The sequence below is a fragment of the Typopeltis vanoorti genome, chromosome 11, assembly GCF_054136105.1.
Source record: "Typopeltis vanoorti isolate ZY-2024b chromosome 11, IOZ_Tvanoo_1.0, whole genome shotgun sequence".
Lineage (NCBI taxonomy): Eukaryota > Metazoa > Arthropoda > Arachnida > Uropygi > Thelyphonidae > Typopeltis > Typopeltis vanoorti.
The window spans coordinates 57,071,983-57,091,636 of NC_143559.1; the positions used below are offsets into that span (position 1 = coordinate 57,071,983).

Here is a 19,654-nt window from a genome sequence, read left to right on the forward strand (position 1 = left end):
CGGGGTGGAGAAAGATTATTTTTAGTCAGCAGTGGCTACGAAACATTCTCCTAATTTAACAAGTATGGTTGCATTAATTGCCAAAAATTTAGTAGACTTATTCTAAGATCAACTCGTACACTAGTTTAATACTTTTTTTACAACATTAGAGCGTGCCACATTAGGATTTTGTCTATTACAGTTTGAATGGTTTCACTTACTCATTGTCGCATATTTGCTGGTTTGAAATCCAGTGAAGTATAAGCCAGTTAATAAGCTTTTTTTTTATAATTTGGTTGGTGTTGTAATACCATTAAAATAAGTTGTAATGGTAGCACCTAAGAAAATTATAGATAGATACACCTTAAGAAATTATGGCAGATTAGTGAATGTGATTATAGCAAAAAAAAACCTTGATGGTGCTTCGTATCATATTCATCCTTAAAGCTGAAGTCATCCCAAATCAAATATCTGATCATCCAAGGACTAAGTATGCAGATCACCCAAAATAGAAACCATTTAATGATCGAGATGGAACGTCTTCTATCACTCTGGATTGAGGATTATAACCAAGAAAGAATACTTCTTAGTACAGGGAATATTCAGGCAAAAGCTCTCAATATTTTTACCTCATTGAAAGAGAACAAATTTCAAGAAGAATGTGAAAGCTTTACTGTGAGTAGGATGGTTTGAGTGTTTTAAAAATCGAACTGGACTGCATAACTGGGAAATCTGCTAGTGTTGATAAAGGTTTTGTGGCCAAGTTTCCTGAAGAACTACAAACGATAATCCAGGAAGTTGATTATGATAACTTGCAAATATTCAACGTTGAAGAAATTGGTCTTTTTTGGAAGCGTATGGCAACAAAAACTTTCATAGCTAAAACTGAAGCAGCATCTCAACCAGGATACAAATTATCTAAAGATCGTTTTATGCTTTTATTAGGGGACAATGCAGAAGGCGACTAAACGCAAGCCTATATTATTTTAGTGTGCACAAAATCCAAGATCTAACTTTATTGAAGAATTCAGCACAAATGGAAAGGAACTTGGATAATGAAGATGTAAGAAACATAATTAAAGATGAATTATAATCATTCCTATTGTTTATTGCATTCACTTAATGCAATTTTGCTTAGCACGCATTAATTGATGGATTAATTAATTGCTTTTAGCTATGTTTTCCGGTGTCATATCTCTGAATATATTAACAGAAGATGCATTTAAAGCTTCTAATTGTAGACCACATAGCTTAGTCAGCTTTCAGGGACAATCCTTAGTTCCACTCTCACCTACCATATTAAGCTGCCTAATCACTTGTACAATACTATATGATCCCATTAGTAACTTGTTTCTCTTCATTTTTTTTTTCCCTTAATTCTTCTTCCACTGAATCCTTCCCTGACTTCTAATCAAGTGCCAGAACACTTCCAAGAGTGTGCCTTGAAAGGTAAGCCACTTTTCTTATCCTCTTAAGATTTGGAAATATATTGCTCGAGCTGTCTTTTGATAATTTACCAATTTGATCCATTTTAAATGTTTCTAATATACCATCTCTAATTTAGGAAATTTAGTAACAGGGTAACCCAGAATTATCTAATATTTTTTTAATAAATATTACAGGGTGTACTTCAAAAAAAAGGCTTAATTACTACTAAATGTAAAGCATGTGGTTATTCTGGACAACTTGATTCTACCCATAAGCTCACCACCTTCATTCTCAAAAATCCTCCTGAGCAAGTAAGTAAAGCTTCCATTCACATTTTGGTTTATTTACTGTTTTCCTTTAAAATGCTGTTAAAAAATTAAGTTTTTTTTTTCCCCTCCTTTGAAATACAGCCAGTTGCTCTTATTTTTCTACTTTCCTTTCCAGAATAAGTACTCTTTCCCCCTGCTCCAGAATGAAAGTCACTCCCCTTACCCTGTTCTTAAAATGATTGTTCTGCGAGTTCATTGCATCATTTTAATCTTTCAAACATCTTCATTATCGTTGTTAGTTTTATCTGATCTTTGGAAATGTAATCGGATAGCAATATGTTAAATCTGAAGAACATACTTGTTTTTGAAGATTTTTTTTGTTTGCTGAGAAACTGTTTCTAGCTCAGTAGTCAAACTAATCTTAAATTCTCTGAATTCAGGTAATATATCTTCTATGTTAGATTAAAATTTTAACCTTTTAATAGTGATTTCATGTCTAATAGATTCAGAAACTTCATTCTGATTAAAATTAGAATAGAATTGTTGAATTACACATCTTAACATTGTCTATTATTGACTATCATGGCTCTTTCATTAGGAATGCGATACATTTCTGAAAGAAAAAAAAATTCATGATTTATGATTAATCTTAATAATAACAAGTAGTATTTCAGCAAATTCTTATTATAGGAATCTTTAGAGCACCAAAATTTGATCTGCTATATCTAGATTTCTAACTTGAATATCATTACTCCACCACTTTATACAACAGAAGTATTTAATAGGAGATGTCAAATTTGAAGCAAAAAGTCCAGTTTATTGAAGACCTAAAGCAATTTGTTAAAAATAGTGGTGGGAAACACCCAAAAAATAAGTTTCTACTTCTGCAGAAGCTTCTATGGGTTGCATCATTTGACCAAATTTGGAATGTAGTTATTTCTTATGTTGCTCATTATATCTTAAATTTTTAAACCATTGACTAAGATGGATAGATGTAGGGTTATAAAGGAGGAAGAAAACAGAATGCTGCAGGCACTGCTTGGGTTTACTGTTCAGCCAATTTCTACGTAAGTATTTCTTTTACTGTTTTACTTTTTTTTTTTTTTTTTCATATAAAAAATTAACTCGTTAAACAATCATGTAGAAAGAGAAACAAATACCGAGAAGACAAGGTGTTAGCTCTAATTTAGAACTTCTGTGTGGCTGATATTGTTTTAATTGTTGAGAATATAAATTCTCCTTTGAAATTTTAAGCAATACCATAATAGTAACAATGGCTAATAAACAAATTTCAGTAAATTAACCACTTCTAAATAGTAGCTGACTTCCTGAATCCTAAAAACAGGAAGACCAGTACTAGTCTTCCTGTTTTTATGTAAATTACTTTATTATTTTTTTTTATTTATTTATATATATATATATATATATATATATATATATATATATCTTTGTCAAAAACAAAATTTCTTCTGATTGTTTTCATCTGTGGGCAGAATAATATTGTGCAGTTAGGTTCATGGTATCTGTACTCTACACCTAACAGTTTACAGATGTGTGTGTTGCACTTGCCATCATCACCAAATCATGCTTAGTTCTATTGTTTAGCACTTAGTCTACTGTGACACTGATTCACATTGGCTTACTCTCAGGAACTATGAAAATAGTTTCTTATAGTGAATTTATTTTAAAGTATGACATTGTATATATGAATTCTTGCTTAGGCTTTTTAGTTGGTTATAATAAGCTGGTTTATTATGGTGTTTGCTATAGTGGGAGTGAAATATGGTGATATTAAGATAATCAAATGGCTCAAGTATGCACAGATCTGTCAGCTTAGTAAACACATGACTAGAATGTGATAAGTTTGATTACAGGCATTTGTTCCAAATAACATCTTCTATATCATAACATTGAACTGCCCTATGCATTGCTTTTTTAGATAACACCAATTTATCCTGTTTTTGCTCCTGTTAAAAAAGAAGACATCAAGCTGGTCACTGGAAGATTGAGATAAGGTTACCTGTGAGACATTTGTTATTTCATGCTTAAGGAAGTAGAAGGATAATGGAGGTAAACAGCATGCTATTCATGAGTTCGTGCTGTTTACTTATGTAGTAATGTTGCACACTGAAGATGAATGATCTGGGATATGTTGCCTGAGAGGCTTAATTCTCCCATGCTGATTAACTTATGCCTGTCACTGACATTCTGTATAAACTACACATTAAACAATTAACATGCTGATTGATTACCTCTGAGTAACCATAGTGAATTTTAAAGCATGACGTTGTATGTATGGACCTTTGTTTAGGACTTCTTGGTTGGTAGTTAGTTATAGTAAGTAAGCTAGTTTGTTCAGGTGTTTGATGTAGTGGGAGTTACTTGGTAATACTTACTTCCAGTAAAATAACTCGCCAAACCATGGGACATAAGCAGTTTTTCTCTTTGTTTCATTGGTCAGGAATTGAAGTACTTTTTATATAAGTAACATGTAGAGAGTTTAAAAAATATTTAAGACATATTAATTACAGATATTTCAATTCACATATAGCAAATTGCCAGTGTAATGCAATTGGAAATCAAAAAAATTGAACAAAGTGTCAGTGTATAGAAAATGGAATCTCTCCTTATATGCAATTGCGAGACAGCCAGGTAAAAAAAACTGACACCACTAGGATCATTGGAAGTGTGTGTGAGTGATTACTGTTCTTTAGAGGTTGAGATAGCTAGAGAAGTAAAGGTGAAGTTAGGTTTTGAGAACTGCAGTTTTGAAACAGTGAAGTTCAGTAGATTATCTTTACCTTGTTGGAAAATGGTAAGGAGATTAATTTTTGACATTGAATCATTTAATTCCTGAAAGATTTATTGAATGAAGAGGCGGAATTGGAGTGTTCTGTTATCTGCAAAACTATGAATAGGATTTGAAGTTCATTAACGTATAAAAGGAAGCATGTGGGCTACCTCATGCTTCCTTATGTGTGTGTGTGTGTGTGTGTGTGTGTGTGCGCGCGTGTGTGTGTACACACACTAGGGGGACTTCCTCACGTCTTCGATGGGAATCGAACGTGGGACACTCCTTCCCCAGACATGGTTGTGAAGCGCAAAGCCACTAGGCTAACCATGCAGAACAATTCAATCTTTTAGATAATTTATCTAAAAGGGTCCTGATGGAAATGCCAAATCTTGTGCATAAGCACAACTATTTTTGGCACCCTGAATCAATAGGGTAGTGAAAACAGAAGTGAAATCTGCTTGGTGTGATTGATTTTACAGTTCTTTAGTTTCCTAAAAATACTTATTTTAATATTTTTATCCTGTTTGATTCTAAAAGAAATTGTAATCATAGTTGTGCTACTTAAAAAATGGTAGATTAAGTTTTTAATTAAATGCTTACATATAAAATAGGACTGATTTTATTTCTATAAAAATCTATCCCTTACTAAATTTAAAAGGTGTAATAAAATATATCTATTGTGAAATAGCTTCACAACAGTGCATGAGATAGTAGCTTGATAAGGAGGACTCTGCTTGTTTGATCAAATTCCATGAAAATATTAAGAACAGTATCAAAAGTTCTCTAAACCTTTCTGTGGTTTGCATTCATAATGTTAACCAGGATATCCTGTGAAACATGAGTGGTGGAATCCATATTGTGATCATTGTGGACTACCAGACAGTGAAGAAGTTGGCCCTTCTGCGTTATTTTTGTGAAGATTGATTACGTTGATAATGAAGATAAAAGGACAGTGGTTTTGATGACCAAGTAGTCGTTCTTCCATATTGGGTAGATGCCTTGCAATTATTGACACCTTGTAAAATCAGTATAGGATTACTATTAATTGTGCAGTGCAGATTTTGAACTCATTTTTAAAAATAATATCTTGACCGGGAGACTAATCCAGACCCAAGGATTTTTATTTTCTGTCTTTCTGAAAAAGATCAGAGGAGGCATGCCATGATCTATTTGTGGTGTAACGCAAAATGATTTGCCTTACTTTGGATGAATTTACCATCTGTATATGAGAGCTTGTGGTTTGAATGGGGAGAGGTTGAGCAGGAGGCAATTTTTTTTTCCTTGTTGGTCTTTAACAGTTGTTTGACTGTAGTGCATGCTGAGTCCATGATGCAAAAGAGTATTTGATTGAGCTATTTAAGATGTTTTTAAAGACTTCTTTAGTTTAATTAGCAGTTTTGTGAAGTGGGAAGTAAGGCTTTCATTACAGAAAAATAATCATTTAGTCAGTATTTGGATCAAGGGGATTATAAATAGGATGTGCACTGTATTTGGAGGAAGAGCTGAAAAAGGATTGCTGTATATGGAGAATGAGGATTTTCTGATAGAATAGATGGACAGTTGGTGTTAAATCAATAGTTGATAGTAAATAGTTTCATATCTCTTACATTTTGATCTGTGAAATTAGACAAGCGATGTCAGTTGGAATTATGAACATTGAAGATCTGTTTAGGTAATAAACTATAGAAAATCAATTTTCAAAGATAATCAGTGAGATTAAAGGTTGTAATTGAGACCTATGAAAGCAAAGTATAGCATGGAAATTTTAAGCAGAGCAAAATAGGTTTTTGGTTTTGCACACTGTTGGAAGTGTCATGTGACAAATGCATGACTTCAAGAAGGAATTGTGCAGAACGACTTCTTGAATAGGTCTTTACATGTGAACTCATCAAATTAAATTGAAACTGCATAAGTTTGTATTTTGATGAAATGAGTTATTTGATTACCTTATCATTTAGTGCAGACATAATCATTGTCATGGGAAAATAACCTTGAATGACAGCAGCTTTAGATGGAGGAAGAAATCTCCTCCACCAGCATCCAATTAATTATGGGTGCCATTATTATTTGGTGGATTCACTGAATTTTCACAATTTCAGAGTGTTTTAAAATCCATTTTTTTAATATTCAAGGTATATACATTTGGATTTCTTATTTGCATTTTTATACATCAATTTTTTCCAAAATGGTAACCATGGTGTTCAGAGTTCTCTTTTACCCATTTTGTACTTAGTCTGAATTTTTTGTGTTTTATGCATACATGTAATGGAATATGCATATGCCCCATTACCTTGATTGACATGGTTCTTAATGAGAAAATTACCTGAGTTTGTGAAAAAGGGTTGACTTTGAAGCCCTATAAAAATTATAAATTTTTGGGATACTCTTGATAGTTGGCTATAAAGCAAAATTGGTCCCATTCTGTTATTTCCTCTTTTTAGTTCCTCATTCTGTTTAGCCTAGACAGCCCTTTGAAAAGGAAAACCTAATTTTTTCCTCCCTTTCTGACCGGGTGTAATGTAAGCAAATTACATGTCACCATTACTGTAAAATTAAACAACAACACACACCAGTAACTTACCTGTATGGGAATGTAATTTCATATTGCTACTTTGCAAAGAACAAGTGCACTGCAATTTAAAATGCTTATAAAAATGTGTTCTGTTTTTAAAGCTAGGTAATAAAAATAACTGGTGCTTACCCACTTAAATGTTTTTCCAAAGGATATACTCTTGTCGGCAATTTTAATAGTTACTACCATAAATGCAGCAGACATAATCATTCAGTTGTTGGGAAAATAACCTTTGATGCTTGAATGATTGCAACTTTAGAGCTCTTTGGACATTTGATACTTAATGGTACCCATACATTAATCCCCTCCCCCCCTAACACACACACTTTAATAGGTATGAGAATCAATCTCTCTCATAAAAATATCAAATGATCTATTTTCTCACCCACATATCTTGGGCTTCAGTCAGCTTTCTTGCAGACTTTCAGGCAATTTTTCATAGAAGAAACATGCCACTCAAGGTGATTAGGATATACATAACACACAAAAAAATCACTTTAGAGAGGAAAATGGCAAAAAGAGCACCCTGACTGCATAAGTAGGTGGCTACTATCTTGAAAAAAATTAGTTTGTCTGAAAATGCAAATGACTTCAAAGTACACAATCAGAAATTTGACAGTCTGGAAATAAGTTTAGATTAATTTTAACTGGCTGAAATTATGAAAATTTTATAGATCTGCCAAATACAAATAGCTATCATAATTGATAGAATGACAGGAGAATTTATTTATTCGTATGGAGTTTCCTCCCTTTTCTCCCCTGTCCCTATTGGGGTGAGTTGAGCCTCCCTCATTGGGGGGAGTTAAGTATTTATGGCTGCAGATCCGTGTGTTCACGGGGTTGGTTTGCCTGCTTGTGGGATGAAAAACCCCAGATAAACCGGGGGAGAAAACTGCTGTCCACGCCCAAGACCGGCTAACTTGGCTATGGCTGAGGAAGATCCTTAAGCTCCTCACGTTGGTGACTGGAATTGAACCCAGGATACTCCTTCCTCGGGCATATGGTTGCGAAGCGCAAAGCCGCTAGGCTAACTGCGCGGACACAAGAGAATAAAGGATAACAAATAACTTGCTTTCATCAAAATCATGCAGCTTTGGCCCTCTGATTTTCCTTTGAATGGCCGATAGTTGAGGTGGATAGCGGTTTAAAGCCACCAGTTGAAATTTATTGAGACACCGTGTTGAGAAAGCTCATGAAGCATCACCTTCCCTGTGTGTGTGTGTGTGGCTTTCATAGTTCAGTCAATATTGATTGCCAAGCAGTAATCAAGACCTTATTTTGCTGTCTAGGACTACTTAATCTTTATTAAGACTTCATCAGAAGGTGATTTAGTCTCTTACAGAGGTGGAAGAGTTTCCTTCTAGAAACTGATGTTTTTCATAATTCAGACACTGTACTATTATTATAACCTTAGTTGTTTATGGCCATAATTCCAAAATTACAGCAGTGTATTGTGGGTTTAGTGGGGGAGGCAGGAAGTGTAGACCAAGCATGGCAGTGGTTCTTGTACTGAGGAAGATGGAATTTCACTAAGTAATGAAGGTTACCTACTTGTGGGTTTTCTTTGGCTTTTCTTCAGACTGAAGAAAAAATTGTACTTATAAGGTGGCAGAACTCTGTGTAGAAGCAGGCCACATTGAAGGCTGCAATTCTCTTGGCTGGGAGAGGATGTATATTGTTTCACCAGACCATTTAGTGTTAAGTAATATAAAAAAAAAGCATTTATTTTTGCACTTTGAGTTGTAAAGTGTTATTATAAAACACTAGCTGATGTGATGGTGCAGATTTTCTGTTAAAGAAATACTTTGTTTTGTGATATAGTGTTGATGTTTACTCCATGATTTTTCTTAGTTTTTGCATATTATTAAGAGAGATCTTCAGGGAGTCGGGAACTCATTGAGGCATTCCTGATATATAATAATGTAGAAGCATATAAATTTGATTAACTGGCAAGTGCAACATATAACTGCCATTATATAGTGAGTGACCCTGACATAAAAATGAACTATAAATTTTAAAAAGTTGTGGAGTGTAGGAAGGTCTCATTTCAGAGAGTTAGTCCAAACCCATTATTCATGAAATGATTATTTTTTTTTTAATTGAGATCAAATTGTCTTTAAATGATGTTGGTTCTTTCAGTACAAAAATTACCTCTACTACTATTGGTTATTACTATATTTGAAACTGTAGAAGCCATTAGCTTTAATGATTTATACATCAGAATGGCACTCACCTGATTTGATCCGTCAAATCACTAATTTTTTTCTTCAGTGTGAAATGTTTTTTTTAGCCGAGGAAGATGTTGAATTGACTCGACATTTAGATGACATTTCTAATTTGTTTAAATACAGTGGTATCTTGCTAATCCGAACTAATAAAAACCTTGCTCATTCTGATTAGTGAGAAGTTCGAATTAGCGAATTTCCCCCCCAAGAGACAACAATAACTAGCGTTTAAGACAAAAATAATCAGATTCTAATGGCACATCATTTTAATTTAATAGCTACTGTACTGTAATGTAAAACAAAAAATAATACAGTACACAAGTTTATTTTAGTAAAATAAAAAATTTAGTTTTGTATGTACGTGTATTGTTGAGGATTCTGATTTAATAAAATTGCATAGTTCAGTACATAACTTAATTTGCGTAAAAATATTACTTTCTTGTACGCAACACAAAAAAAGTTTCACAAAATAACAAAACAATGTTTTTTATTTCTTTGTAAAAAAAAGTCACTGATTTTCTTTTGCTTATTGGAAGCTAAACTTTTTTTCGAATGCTTCTTCTCGGAGCTGCATTAGCAATAAAATTTTGTGGAATGGAGTATCATTCTGCTTAGTCCATTCTATACTCATATTAAAACTGTCAATTGCCTCTTCATGTTTTACTTTTTTTTTCTTTGAGTTCGTCATTGTCATCATCGTCTTCTAATTCATTCTGTAGCATCATATTTATAATTTCGGCATCTGATTTGATTTCGAATTCACTTTCGGTTCTACCTGTAATCCGTTCCGTAACATCTGTTTTGTGAAATTTCAACATCTGGATTTATATTTTTAACCAAATTATGCACGTTTTGAGTTTCCTCTTTTTTGTGTATACACCTGGTTGTCAACTTGTGACTTACGACCACAAAAAAAAAAAAAAAAAAAAAAAAGAATAAATTAATAATAAATCAGGCAGCTGTGCATACGATAACTATGGGATATAATAGTTATCGTACGATAACTATCTCTCACATACACTCAGTCACTTTCAAGCATCTGTTGCATGTGGTGTATTAATTAAAATGTCTAGTTAAAGGAAAATGCCTTCATCTACGGGTATGCCAGCTAAGAAGTCAGGAAAACTATTGATTTAGAGTGTAAAATGAAAGTTATCCAGAATATGAAGGCGGAAAGAAAGTGAATACGATTGCACGTGACTTGAAGTTATCACATTCCACGGTATCGACGATACTTAAAGACAAAGAAAGAATTCAGGAAGCTGTGTAAGGTTCCACACCTATGAAGTCTACAATTTTAACCAACCAATGACATGGACCCATCCATGAAATGGAGAAATTGTTTATGTGGATGGAAGATTTAATACAGAAAAATTCACCCATGAGCCTTTGCACAGTGCAAGCGAAGGCTAGAAGTCTGTTTCGGAGTTTAAAATCACGTGCCAGAGACGATTACGCAGAAGATTTTCATGCTAGTACTGGATGGTTTAAGTGTTTTAAAAAAAAGATTTGCTTTGCATAATGTACATCTCACAGGAGAAGCAGGAAGTGCAGATGAAGATGAGCCCAAAAATTCTTTGATAGTTTCGACTCTTTAATCAAAGAAGAAGGTTATCTACCGGAACAAATATTTAACGTAGATGAAACTGGCTTGCAATGGAAACGCATGCCTAATCGTACATATATACACCAAGAAGCAAAAATGATACCAGGATTCAAAGCTTTTAAGGATCGTTTGACTTCGTGTTGCTTGGTGGGAATGCCGTGGGTTTTAAGCTGAAGCCTTTTCTCATTTATCGTTCAGAAAACCCTCGTGCATTTAAGCACATCAACAAGCACACACTCTGCCCGTTTACTACTGTTCATACCCTAAAGATGATAAAAAGATTAAAAAGGTTAAAGAATACTGTTAATAAATATGTCCGACTTACAACCTGTCAGCCAGAACGGAAGTCGGTCGCAAGTCAATGACCAAGTGTATTTGTGATTCATCTCGACAATACAGTATGTACTGTACAGTAAAATGCAAACGTGAGCACACAATAAATCAAAATAGGCCTCCAGTATAACCGTACAATCGACAGTATGAAAAAAATACTGTACTGTAATAATAATAAAATAAATAATATTTAAAATAATTATTAAATAAAAATAATAGTACACAAAATAATAATACGTAGTAAATAAAACTTTTTTTTTCTTTCAAACCGCAGTTCGGATTACTGGAGGGTTCGGACTAAAGAGGTTTGGATTAGCGAGATACCACTGTACTAATATTAGTAAATTTTTTTAGCCATCTTTAGAATGTGGTTCAGTGGACTAGTAAACAAACTGTTTTGTGATCTCTACCCACAATGCATTCTATGGCAGGATTTTTATAAAGTTTGTTTTGATTTGTTGATTTTGAAATGTTTAATTTTAATCTTTGTAAATAGAGGAAATGTAAAATGAGGCCTTCCCATATTGCTAAGTGTAAAAGAATCGAATAATATTCTTTCATAAGTTGTCACTTGCATTGTATATATGCACAAAGCTGTCTGAAGCTTGTTAATGTAACAAATTCAATGCATGCACATTTCTTATTAGAACACGTTTGTTTTTATTTTTATAGATAAAGCAGTACTAATTAGGTTTTCATCAATCTTATGAGGCTACTTTCAACAATTTTAAGAAATTTGGTTTAAGTAACTTTACCATTTTTAATTGTATGAATTATGGGTAATTTGCATAAAACTTAAATCGTAATTTGAAATATTATATTTAATCATTGTGGTTTATTTAGGATCCAACTGCTACTGGTGCATCTGTACAGTCTGGTAAAAAAGGAAAAAGGAAAAGTAAAGATGAAAAAACACCCAAAAAACAACAAAATGGAGATGATGCTGATTCACATAGTCCACAACATGATTCCGATGGAGAAGTAGGTTCTGGTGATAAGGTAAGTAGGGTCATTACTGTTAATGGAGTTTACTAAACCCCTTTTCTTCCCACATCTTTCTCAGTTTTTGATTTTGTAAGACTGCTTGTAATTCTCTAATAAATTGCAATGTTGTTTGATGTTTGTTCAGGCATATAAAATGAAACTAACTTTAAAATATTCTACACTGTGTCCCATTTGGCTAATTTTAAAATTGTACATGGTAGGAGATGAATTTAAATACCGAATGTGAGACCTGTTCAGCTGATTGAAAAATCTGAGTAGCTTCAAAAAGTTCCATGTATGTGTAAGGAGGGGGGGGGGATCTATTTATTTATTATTTATATATCTTTGGTTATTTATTCTTTCTTATATATCTGCCCCCTTCTTTATATCTCTAATTGTATATTTTCCTTAATTGGCTTATCTTATCTCTGCATCCACTCTCTCTCCCTCTCTGTGTGTATGTATATATATATATATGTATATATATATATGTGTGTATGTATATATATATATATATATATATATGTTAATGCAATAATTATTATGTACTTCTACCTATTCTTCCTTCTCACTCTTTGGTATCTCTTTAATATCTCTTTATGCTATAGTTCCTTCTGCACTTGCCTTCTTATTCTTTGAACACCAGAAAATTTATTTGATTAACAGCTGCGCCACTGATGTCAGTTTTCTAGTAACAAGAAGTGTAAAATGCGCCCAGTAGTTTTCCCATTGCATTCAAATTATCCCTGATTAATTAATATCTGCAGTCGTGGTCTACTCTCTATCCTTTACTATCCTTTCTCTTGGGTTCCCGCTAATAGGCTCTAATATTTTTTCAGAACAGTGCATCAAAGAATTAAATATTAGGCAACACTATTAACATTTAAACAACACATTTATTTACCACAAAACAATTTATGCTATTATTGCAATTAAAGAAATATTTGCTTAGTTCAACAATTAGCTTAAAATGCCCTTTCAATTCATGAAAATTATGTCGCAAAATTAACCACTCGCTTCCAAATACAAGTTACTACCCTAAGCAATGGTATCTATTAATAAACTGTTACTTCTCAACTGTTATGCACATAAGAAATATCATTACACACAAAAGCTCTTTCCTTCTAATATATTAAGGTAAATCTATAGGCAAAATGCACCATTGACAAATAGTTACCCTCTGACTGTTACACATAAAAATTTCTATTAATTATTAAACATCTAATTTTCAACCATTAACTCTGCTCAATTTCATCAGCCTCAACTTAACAGTGTGCTAATAAAGTTCTCCTATAATTCATGAAAATTGAATAAACGGATCAATTCACTTTATGGCGTACTTGGCCTCGAACTGGAGTCCTGACCTTTTTTTCCCAAATCAGGTTTTTCTCTCCCCCTTTACGCTGGCGATAGATTTACTGATGCTTCTGGGATGCTCTGTCCTGCCGCACTTCAAGCAAAGATTATTGGCTTGTGGAATGCTTGCATGTGCATCATTAGATTTAGATCACTGGCATGATTTCTCCTGAAGTCACGTCCTTGATGGCTTACATCTGACGGACAACTGCGGTGACTTCTCAATAATGACCTCTCAACAATCAATGAGGAACTCTTGGAACCGATACTTGATCTTTGGGCCAACACCTTTTTATTCGCCTTCTTTCGTATCCCTGCACGAAGATATGGAACCCCGAACATTTCGGTGCGGGCCCTTGTTCTTCCACTATCGCTGACCCTTTCTTTGTTCTTCTCGTGTACACTTCTAATCCTATTTGATTCGGGCAGCGGATATTCTTCTGAAGTTTGTTGGTCCATTTAACACTCACCTTGAGTATTTACAGGTGCACTTCACAAACAAATTTTATATCCTTATAAGGAGCTAACATATACGGTTTTCTGGTGGCAATGTATTGCCTTAGTTCAGTGCATTCTAGAATTTGTCTTAGGGCAGCAAGTAAGGACAATTCCCATAGGGATTATTTACATTAACAATTTTAACTATACATAGACATATAGGTTATGGCCTTGACTTCTGTAAAAATTGATGTGAGGCTTTCTGGCATTATTAAGCTACATCAAATTTTTACATATGGTCTCTAGACCAGGGTTTCTCGATTATTTGAAAAATAAGTATAATAAAAAATAAAATAAACTTGGCTTGCCTTATGGCCTTAGTCTTTTAACAAGTGTTTGTTGGAAGTGTCATGGGAAAAAATAAATAATAATAATAAATCTGAATTGGTTCTCTTCCCAAAAATCATCATCAAATTCCTACCATGTACCCTCAAGGGATTAACAGGATATGATAGTACTACACGAAAAATTTACATCATTACTGACTTCCTATCTACAATTTTCCTCCAAATCAATCAATCTGTTACATGTCAAGACTCCAACATTGCTAATCTTGTATTTCTGTCTTCTAAGGCACTTTTTACCGTACCAATCCACCTATCTTGGTCTTTTCCCTCTCTCATTCTGTTTAAGTGACCATACCACCTGAGATTAGTTCTGTTAACACATTCCTGGATGCTAACCATGTCAAGTTCTTTCCTAATATTCCTATTTTTAATATAATATTGCCATTGATGCCATCTGTTCACATCTCTAATCTTTCTCAGGACTCTCGTATCTGCTGTCTCTAGTCTTTGATCAAGTGTTTTACTTCTAACCCAGCTCTCAGATCCATAAGTTAAAATTGGTTTGAGCACTGTCTTGTATACAGCTAATTTAGTGTTTTGACTAATTTCTCTCTTATTCCATATAAATTTATTCAGTTGACTTCTTACCATACCAGCTTTGTTGATTCTGTTGTCTATTTCCATATTTAATTTACCAACTTCACTAAAAATTGCAGCTAAGTAGCTGAAATGTTTTACTAGTTCTATAGGTTCTCCATTCACAATACAATTGGTATTTTCAATGCTTCTGCCTGTTTTCATTGTCTTTGTCTTGTTATTGCTGACCTTCATGTCAAATATTTTATAACCGTTTTTCAATTTAGTCAGGGAATCTTGCAGACTTGTACTGGATTTATTTAGTAGTATAAAGTAAGAGGTGAGATTAACATCTGATTTTGATATCATGTTTAATACCACTTTCCTTCATAATGTGATTCATATAGATAATGAATAACAGAGGGGATAATGTACATCCTTGTCTCACACCAGATTTAACATTAAACCATCTTCCTGTACTTCAGTTCTAACTGCTGATTTACAACTCAAATAAAGACTAAGTATTGTTTGATATTATGCTCCACTGACACCATACAATTGCAGCGCTTTGAATAGCTTCTCTCTTGGCACCTTGTCATATGCTTTTTTCCAGATCTTCAAAACGTAAATACAGATCTTTATTATATTCCCATGATTTCTCAACTGTTTGTTGTAAAGTGAAAATCTGATCCTGATAGCCTCTATTTTACCCGAATCCAGCTTGTTCTTCACCAAGCTTTTCTTTCACAATCCTTATCAACCAGTTTCATTTCCCTTTTTATATATGGGTACTGTGAGAGCTCTACTCCAATCATCTGCAAAGCTTAATAGCTGCACGGATGTAACATCCTGAGCAAAAACAAAGATTTTTGGAATCCAAGGATGCTGTAGAAGTTGCATTTGTCAGGAAAAGTCAGTGGGTAATTGTGAGTCTGGGAAATCTAGTCTTGATTGTTAAACTGGGCATTATTAACACATTCACTGCCAACTAAGAGTATACTCGTATGACGCTTACCGCCAGCAACAAGATTACCCGTACTGACCTTGAAGAAGTGAAAATGCTTAGCTTGTGGAGCTAGCAACAAAACTGTGTATACTCTTAGAAGGTATATGCTCCGCACAAGCCAACTATGAGTATACTCGTATGTCGCTTACCGCTGGCAACGAGATTACCCGTACTGACCTTGAAGTGAAATTGCTTGGCGTAAGAGAACAAACTATGATGAAGTAGCGTGGCAGCGAACATGTTAATGGTTAGGGAGGAACAACAACAACTGGGGTCTTTTTCAAGGTGCATGGCAACATACATGTCACCAAATCTAGTTATGGAAGTGACATGATTGCCCAGAAGTAACTACTGCTGCAACAGTGCATACTTTCTCTGCCTAGTACTGCTTCAGTGTGGTGTGACTAATTGGAGTCACTTCATTTAGCGACAACAGAACAACTTGAGTTCTACTGGACTGATTTGAAAATTAGTGTAGTGGCTTCTTTTGTCATCTTGGGTAAGAGAAGCAAAAGCAGTTTGGAATGATGACAGTACTGTAGAACTACTTATGCTCTCCTCTCAGACAACACTGAAGGGAGAGCATTGTTGGTAGACATTTGTTACACCCCCCCTTTTCTTTTTTTTTAATTATCTGTAATATGGGTTTGCTTCCATGCTGCATAGTGGATTCCAGCTGAGTATAGTTTTTAGATGATAAAGGACAGGTTTAGGAGCACATTTCTTTAGTACCATTAGTTGAATACCATCAGGACCAGAAGCTTTTACAGTATCCAAGATATGCTCCCCCCCCTCTTGAGCTGCCCTGGTACACTTGGAAAACCATGAATGTCTGAATTAAGAGAAGTCACTTTAGCAGTGTAGTTAGAGAAATGAGAATTGGTTAAGAAAAACTTGTGTTGGATGAGTGGAAAGGATTGTCAAGTATTCTGATTGGTAAACAAACAAACCGTTGCTTTAGTTTGTTTAGAGCAATTACCTCGGCTTCTCTTCCTGCTTGAGAATTAGTAACAAAGGAGCCATTTGGAGTTGTGGATATCAGTCACCAAGAAAAATAGCTCGACTGTTGGGATATTGAGTTATAGGATATCAACCTTCAGGTCTAGAAATATTTAAGAATTTTTGCCAGAATTGAAGGAGTAATAACAGCAGATGAGATGATGCATAATAAAGCAAGGAAATCTTAAAAGACAAAGTGCAAGATTAGATCTCTGGCAAAGAATATAAGGCACATAAACATACAAGTACCACCTGTATGGACAAAGGAATTATGCAGAGTTTGGATGGCTACAGTAATTAGCAGCTGTGGTGACAGTAATCAAAAATAGGAGATAAAGTTTTGGATGTCTGTAGATGTTTGTCATTTAAATTGCCGATGTTGATGTGTGAAGAGTTTTTTTGGACAGTTTTTTAATTTAACTTTCACTGACTATTTTGGAATTTACTATCCTGTTAGTGTTTGAAGTGAAAAAAAAACAAGGAAACTTATGGGATGAGATACTCGTAAATGTTGCCCATGCAGAGAGCATCTTGTCTCCATACCATAATGTGGCCCTCACATACCACTGCACAGCATTCCTCTGGGCACAGTCTTGCAGTGTACATTGCAGTGAGATTGTGCTTAGCTGATTTGGGATAAGACCTAAATGTGTTACCATCAGATTCAGTCCTGTTTACTATGTAGTAAACAGGACTGTTTACCATCAAAAATGGGATGAGGGTGGGAGGCTCTGAACTGTGTTTGACATGCCTTTGAAGAGCATCATTCAAATGGAAGGGACAAACCAGAATCCATGCTCTGGAGATCAAACATAGTATCTGCCATAAAATACAGATGCCAAGAAATTACAAGATGTGACAACTTAATTCCTGGAACAACTGTGTAGTGTCGCCCTATGGTGATTTCGTTGGAGTCATGCACGTAATCATCTTTGTACATGTTTTAACTAATGCATGTTTAAACCTCAAGCCAATAGAGCCATTTTGCTAGTTGGCTATTGCAAAAACAATAGAAATCTTCATACAAACTTTGGTGTAAAAACGTGTGACCGAAATTTGGAACAGCATGTTAACACTAAATTTTTTGTGAAAATCAGCAAAACTGATACTGAAACATTGGAACTTTTGAAAGTGGCATATGGTGTTGGATGCTCTGAAAAAGTCAAATGTCTTTGAGTGGCATAAGAAATTCAAAGGTGGGCAAGAAGATGTGAACAATGACCCCAGAAGTGGGCAACCAAAAACAAAAATGAGAGACACAAATGTGAACAGGGTGAGAGATTTGGTATGGTCTTACAGATGAATAAGTGTGCAATTAATGGCTGATGAATTGCAAATGAATCGAGAAACAGTCAGGTTACTTTTTAACTGAAGAATTGGGTATGCCGAAAGATTTCTGCGAAGTTTGTACCTTGGATTTTGATGGACAAACAGAAGCAGCTGCAGGTTCCGACTGATCTTTCTGCAAATAAGCACGTTTCTGAGAGTAATTATGGAGTGAAACCTGGTGTTTCCAGTACGATCCTGAAACAAAATGCCAGTGCATGCAGTGAACAACCCTGAGTTCGCCACAGCCAAAAAAATGCACGCATGTCATGTTTGCAGTTCAAGACCTTGTGTGTTTCTTTGATCACAAGGGGCTAGTCCACTATGAATTCATTGACCAGGGATAAACGATCGATCAACAGTGCTATTTAGAGGTGCTGAAAAGATTAAGAGATTCTGTTCAGAGAAAAAGACCTGAAATGTGGCCTGACAATTGGATCATCCATCACGACATAGTGTGCTCATCATGAGAGAGTTTCTGGCCAAAAAATTGATACCAAATTAGATCATCCTACTTATTCACCCGACTTAGCTTCCTGTGATTTCTGGTTTTTTCCAAAATTAAAGACTGTGCTAAAAGGATGAAGATTTTCTGATTTTACTGATATTCACCATAATGTGATAAAGGAACTCGAGTATTCCGGAAAAATAGTTCCAGATCTGTTTCCAAACATGGGAACGCCATCTAACTCACTGTATAAATGTGCAAGGGGACTACTTTGTAGCCACTAATGTATAGTTCTGAACGTAGGTTTTTTACAGATGCATTCCAGGAATTGTCATACCTCATATATTCTTGGTTTCCTTTATCCATGTGTAAGCAAACTAAGTTTGTGCATGAAGTTACTTCACAACTGGGTTCTTGTATATAGAGGTTAATAACTTCACCTCAATTGGCTTAGTATTAACTGATGAGACCTCAATAAAGATTGAAACCAGTCTAGGGGTAGTGACCCTTCTCATAATGCATAGCATTATACATGTCCATAAGGATATGTGCATTGCATTATGGGATACTAAGACGTTTGATGTGAAATCAGTTGTCTTAGTATCTAGCCTCTATATACAACTGACCCAGTCGTGAAGTAACTTTATGTGCAAACTTTGTTTGCTTACACTTGAATAAAGGATAAAACCAAGAATATAATTTCTTGGCATCTTTAATTTGTAGTATAACCAAATGAAAAAAACTTTCAAACATAATCTTTGATCTGAGCTCAGATCAAAGATTATGTTCCGGAAAAGCTCATCACATGTATTCAGATCACAAACTTGATCTGAATACATGTGATGAGCTTAACTTATTCCCCCCTTGCTGGAAGGTTTTTGCACAGCTTGACCTTGACATTATAAAAATGTCATTAGAACTTGAGCAGTTTGGACTCTGTTACTCTATTCATGTGACACATGTTCTCT

At 34.6% G+C, this 19,654-nt stretch overlaps 1 protein-coding gene across 1 annotated transcript in view; it reads left to right on the top strand.

Moving 5' to 3' along the window:
- Positions 1-19,654, top strand: part of LOC150101605 (eukaryotic translation initiation factor 5-like) — a 217,072-nt gene that overhangs the window by 134,670 nt on the left and 62,748 nt on the right. Inside the window, exons 6-7 of the mRNA XM_090400951.1 lie at positions 1,602-1,718; positions 12,050-12,205. Coding sequence (XP_090257077.1) covers positions 1,602-1,718; positions 12,050-12,205 — 273 coding nt within the window. The remainder of the gene's footprint in view (positions 1-1,601; positions 1,719-12,049; positions 12,206-19,654) is intronic.